Here is a 5,835-nt window from a genome sequence, read left to right as displayed (position 1 = left end):
AAATTCTTATGACATAATGGTATGTAAAAATCAGAATACAATATTGTATGCAACAACTCTTATGATCATGTGTTAAATTCCTGTTGACAATGAACAAGAAATAAAAACAGAAAAATAAGGGTTTTTTGGTTTATTTGCGATAGTAACAACATTTTCTTGGTTCTCTAGATCACTTTCTTTATACCCAACTTCTTGCTGCAGCCCAGAACTCATGGATAGTCCAAGAAACATCACAGAATTCTTTATGCTGGGACTCTCCCAAAATCCTAAGGTGCAGAGGATTTTGTTTGTGCTCTTTATGATTGTCTACCTGGTCTCTGTTGGAGGCAACCTACTGATCATGATCACCATTATCTTCAGCTCCACGTTGGGCTCCCCTATGTACTTTTTCCTGGCATATTTGTCCTTAATTGATACTTGCTATTCCTCATGTATGACTCCCAAACTGATTGTGGATTCCATGTATGAGGGGAGAGCCATCTCCTTTGAAGGCTGTCTGGCTCAATTCTTTGTAGCCCATTTATTGGGAGGAACTGAAATCATTCTGCTTACAGTAATGGCCTTTGACAGATATGTGGCCATTTGTAAGCCCCTGCACTACACAACCATCATGACCAGGCATCTCTGTGCTGTACTTGTTGCGATAGCCTGGTTCGGGGGCTTTCTGCATTCAGTGGTTCAGCTCCTCCTTGTCCTTCAGTTGCCTTTCTGTGGACCCAATGTGATCAACCACTTTGTCTGTGACTTATACCCCTTGTTGGAACTCGCCTGCACCAACACATATATCATTGGGGTGCTGGTGGTCGCCAACAGTGGTGTGATCTGCCTCCTGAACTTCCTGATGTTGGCTGCCTCCTACATTGTCATCCTGCGCTCCCTGAGGTCCCACAGTGCAGAGGGGAGGCGCAAAGCCCTCTCTACCTGTGGGGCCCACTTCACTGTTGTCGCCTTATTCTTTGTTCCCTGTATATTTATTTATATGCGGCCATCGAAGACTTTATCCATGGACAAAATTGTGGCTGTGTTTTATTGTATTCTCACACCTATGTTTAACCCCTTGATTTACACCCTGAGAAATGCAGAGGTCAAAAATGCCATGAAGAATCTGTGGAAAAAATGACCAATGGTGCAGGAAGGACATATGGCTCACTACGGAAATAAATGACTCCAATAATTATTATTGGTAGGGATATATATTATCTTGAGAGAGCTGAAATATCAGCAGAAGTTTTCATAATAAAACTCATTTGAATGTTTGATTTTACGTCTAATTTGTTAATCTCCTCAATTATTGACCAGACAAATGATTTTATGGCACCTCAGTCTCTTCTTAACAGTTTATCTCAACCTGCAAAGAACATCGTGGGCCAAAAAAAATTACCTCAGGGGCCGCCTGCGGCCCGTGGGCCACCAGTTTGACACTCCTGCTTTATAGGCATGCAAAGCCTCATCTTTGTCCTGTGCAGCAGCTGGTGGTTTTCAACTGCTGACCTTGTGGTTAGTTGCCCAAGAAAATATCAACCTTTCAGCAAGCAACTGCGTGTTTAATCATCTGAACCACCAGGGTGCCTTCTTCAGTGTATTGTAACATTTAAATGAATGGGGGTAGAATACTGAATAAACAGGGGGTATTTTTGTCTGGAATAGCCTGTGTGCATTAGCCCCCAAACAAAGCAAAAGCAGAGTATCAATTTCCATTGAGCCAATTCTGATTCCGAGTGACTAAAGGAGTGCAATTTCCCCATAGGGTTTCCAAAGCTGTAGATATTTCGGGAAGCAGCTGCCTGCCACACCTTTCTCACACGAGCAGATGATGGGTTCCAACATTGGACCTTTTGTAGTTCGCAGTCGAGCACTTCATCACTGCACCACAAATTCATTCCATATATTAATCTTAATTTGCTGTTTGGCAGTTGACTTGCATCATCATTTTCGTAGGCTAAAACCTCTAAATGGTGGAAAATGAATCATTTATCAACATAAGAATAAGTTAATGTGAGATAACAAGGAAGACTGGAGAATCATTTGAATTTTGATGTTGTGAGGAAAATTGAGTATACCATGGACTACCAGAAGAATGAACAATTTTGTGCTGGAAGAAGTACTGTCAGGATGCTCCTTAGAAGCAAAGACACGGAGACTTTGTCTTATATTGTTTGGACATATTATTAGGAGGAACTGATCTTTATCAGTAAGTGTATCCAATCCTCTTTGCTTTCAGCAAGCCAGGTTGTGACATCTGCATATCAATGAGTCCTCCTCCAATTGTAAGACTGTGTTTTTCCTGCAGTCCAGTTCCTCGGATCATTGGCTCAGCATACAGGTTGAATACATATAGTGAAAGGAAACAACCACTATTCCTGATTCTAAATTGGACAATATCCCCTTGTTCTGTTTGAATGACTGCCTTTTGGACTATGCATGGGTTCCAAGTGAGCACCATTAAGTGTTTTGTAATCCACATGATTTGCAGTGCTATCTGTAATTTTTTATTACCCACAGAATTGAGTGCCTTTGCATAGACAACAGAACAGAGCTAAACATGCTTCTGGGATTTCCACTTTCAGCCAATACGCATCTTCTGGCAGCAATGATCTGCCTCCTTCTACGTTTTCAGAATCTGGCTTGAAGTTCTCTCAGTTCTATATAAATGTACAGCTATAACCATTTGTGAATTGTTGAATCATATTATATAGAATTTAATACATATTATGCAGAATCATATGTTGTATAATATGTATATGTTAGATACATATTATACAGTTGTAGAATTCAGTTGTAGAATTCTCACCATCCAAATGCTAAAGCCAATTTCAATTCCTGACAAATGTATCTCATTTGCAGACATAAGTTTTTCATCACCGGAACTTTGCATGTTGCCATGATCTCGAACAATTTTCAGTAGAGTTTCTAGAGGGAGATGAACTAGAAAGAGATGAAAGAAACTAGTGAAATCATCCCATGAAAACCCTATCAATCACAATATATTGATCCTATCATATATGAGGCTTCTATGAGTCAAGCACAGGCTCAAATATAGCTAATAATAACTCCTGCTGCCATTGAGCCAACGCTGACTCATAGCGACCCCTTGTGGGCTTTTGAGACTGTAACTGCTTACAGGAGTAGAAAGCCCAGTCTCTGTCTATCAGAGCTGCTGGTGGTTTCGAACTGCCAGCCATGTGGTTCAACTCTTTGTAATCACCACACCACCAGGGCTCCTGGGTAGCTAATAATATCAACATATATATTTATATGCATGGCACTATGATGAATATCAATAATCTGCAGGTGATATCACCTTGTTTGCTGAAAGTGAAGAGAATTTCAAGGACTGTAACCATCACAAGACAGAGCCTGCAGTACCGATTATACACCAACAAAAAGAAAACAAATCCTCACAATGGAGCCAATATGCAATAACAGGATAAATGAAGTTTTCAAGGATTTTAGTTTACTCCGACTCACAACCATTAAGGAGCAGACCTCAAGAAATGAAAGGATATGTTGCACTGGGTAAATCTGCGGCAGAAGTCTTCTTTAAAGTGTTAAAAATATGTCCTCTTGAGGGCTGAGGTGTGCCTGACCCAAGTTATAGTATTTTCAATAGCCTAATGCGCTATTGAAATGAGAAATAATATGAGAACACTAGCTGATAATTTTGTACCCATTCCTCATCTTGTCTCCACTCCCCAGTCTACCTGTTTTCCATACTCCACCTTTTGTTTCCATCACCTTCCTTCATGTTGGCTCCATCCTCCATGTTGTCGCTACCCTTCTTCTTCCATTTGGTTTCACTCCTCCATGCTGTTCCCACCATGCCATCTTCTTAATGTCTCCATCCTCCATCTCGTTTCCACCCTTCATTTTGTATCCTCCCTCCATCGTGTTTCCACACTCCATTTGGGATCCCTCTTCAATAGTTTCTATGTTCTCTAACTTTCCTCCATCTCTGTCCTCCACCATGTCTCCTCCCTCCAGCTCATCTCCACTCTCCAGCTTTCATCTTTCCTCCACTCTTGGTCCTTCCTTCATCCTGACTCCATTCCCATTATGTATCCATCCTCCATCTTTTCCAACTTCCGCCTTTGATCTTGTGCCCATCCTACATCATTTTTGCTGCCTGTATTTTTAATTCATTCTCCATCTTATGTCTACCTTACACTCTCTACCGTGTCTTCACCTTCCATTTTGTTTTAACCCTCCATTCTTTTGAAAACAGTTTGTTTGACATATACTTTATTTACTTTACAATTTAATGGTTTAAATATATTAAAAAGAACACAAGAGTTGTGCAGCCATCATGATAATCAATTTTAGAACATTTTCAGGCTGAGTTGTATAGAGAAACAAAACTAATGGAATTCATATATGTGCAAGAAAGACCTTTTTATCAAGAAGTAATTTCATAACCAGAAGGCATCTCTGCCCAGTCCAATTCAAGCCTATGGGTCCAATGGTAGCCAGAGCCCTCTTCAGACTCACATTGCTGTAGGCTAATGACACAGAAAGGTGAAGTAGTAAGCAATGAGCTCACTGGCCAGTGGGTGCAGGTTGTTGATCCAAAGTCGATGAGAACATGGCAGGGTGTCAACAGCTCCCAGGTTGGCTCCCAGGGTCAGTGGCCCACATGGGGCCACCCCCGGAGGCAGGCACAGAGTCCCAGCAAGAAGGGAGTGTGAAGGGACACACATAGTGAGAGGTTCTCACTCTCTGTCTTATAAAAGGGCCACATCCTCAAGAAGGTATCACCAGATTACCATCTGATCGACAGGTTGGACTCCACCCCTACACTTTCACACAAGTTCAAGTTGACATAAAAATCTAACTTCTACACTCCTCATTAGCCCCCAACCTCTCTTGTCATAGTTCTAAAGAAAAAGAACTATTAATATATTTACTGTCCCTCCCTCACTGACCCATAGCCCTACAGGGGACAACACCAGAGACACAGTGTGGGAATTGCACCTGGTTTGACCCCACCACTCAGAGGCAAAACACTAAGGGCCTGCAACAGAACAGCAAGGGGAGCAGAGCAAGGAAGTCCCGAGGGAGTACCAAAAATAGACTTTGGGGCCAGGGCATGGCATCCCATCAGACTTGACCGGAAAACACTTCTAAAGGTCAACAAACAGACTTTGAACTATTTACAGGGTTGTTTTTTTTTTTGGTTGTTGTCATTGCTTTGTTTTCTTTTGTTGCTTTGTTTTGCTATGTTTTGTTTTTACGTGCATATTATTATCTCTGCAGGTATATCTAGATAAGATAGGCTGAATAAACAATCTGTATAAACAACGGGACCAACGGTTCCATGGGTACATGGGAGAGGGGGAAGTGGGGGACAGAAAGTGGTGTTAACAAACCCAGGGACACGGGAACAACAAGTGACCCAAAATCAGTGGCAAGGAGGGTGTAAGAGGCCTAGTAGGGATTGAACAAGGGCAATATAACCGAGAGGAATCACTGAAACCCAAATGAAGGCTGAGCATGATAGTGGGACAAGAGGAAAGTCAAAGGAAATAGATGAAAGAATTAGGAGGCAAGGGGCATTTATAGAGGTCTAACTACAGTCATGTACATATGTAAATATATTTATATATGACGATTGGGAAATAGATCTATGTTCATATATTTATAGGTATAGTGTTAAGGTAGCAGATAGACATTGGGCCTCCATTCAAGTACTCCCTCAATGCAAGAATACTTTCTTCTATTTAATTCACATTCTATGATGTTCACCTTCCCAACAGAACCGATGAGGAAAAAGCAGGTGAATAAGCAAATGTGGTGAAGAAAGCTGATGGTGCCCGGCTATCAAAAGATATAGTATCTGGG

General features: G+C 41.4%; 1 protein-coding gene across 1 annotated transcript; it reads left to right on the top strand.

The window, feature by feature from the left end:
- Positions 1–211: 211 nt before the first annotated feature.
- Positions 212–1,120, top strand: LOC101653054 (olfactory receptor 140). Its single transcript, XM_004708372.3, has one exon. It carries the CDS (start codon positions 212–214, stop codon positions 1,118–1,120), a length of 909 nt encoding a protein of 302 aa, XP_004708429.1.
- The last annotated feature ends 4,715 nt before the right edge of the window (positions 1,121–5,835 follow it).

Source organism: Echinops telfairi, unplaced genomic scaffold, assembly GCF_000313985.2.
Source record: "Echinops telfairi isolate 266 unplaced genomic scaffold, ASM31398v2 ScPeMD7_60;HRSCAF=208, whole genome shotgun sequence".
NCBI lineage: Eukaryota > Metazoa > Chordata > Mammalia > Afrosoricida > Tenrecidae > Echinops > Echinops telfairi.
Note: the sequence above shows the minus strand (reverse complement) of the source record. Positions and strands in the feature narration are given on the sequence as shown.

Excerpts from the sequence above, each read along its gene's own strand:
- LOC101653054 (XM_004708372.3), top strand. The coding sequence starts at position 212 with ATGGATAGTCCAAGAAACATCACAGAATTCTTTATGCTGGGACTCTCC.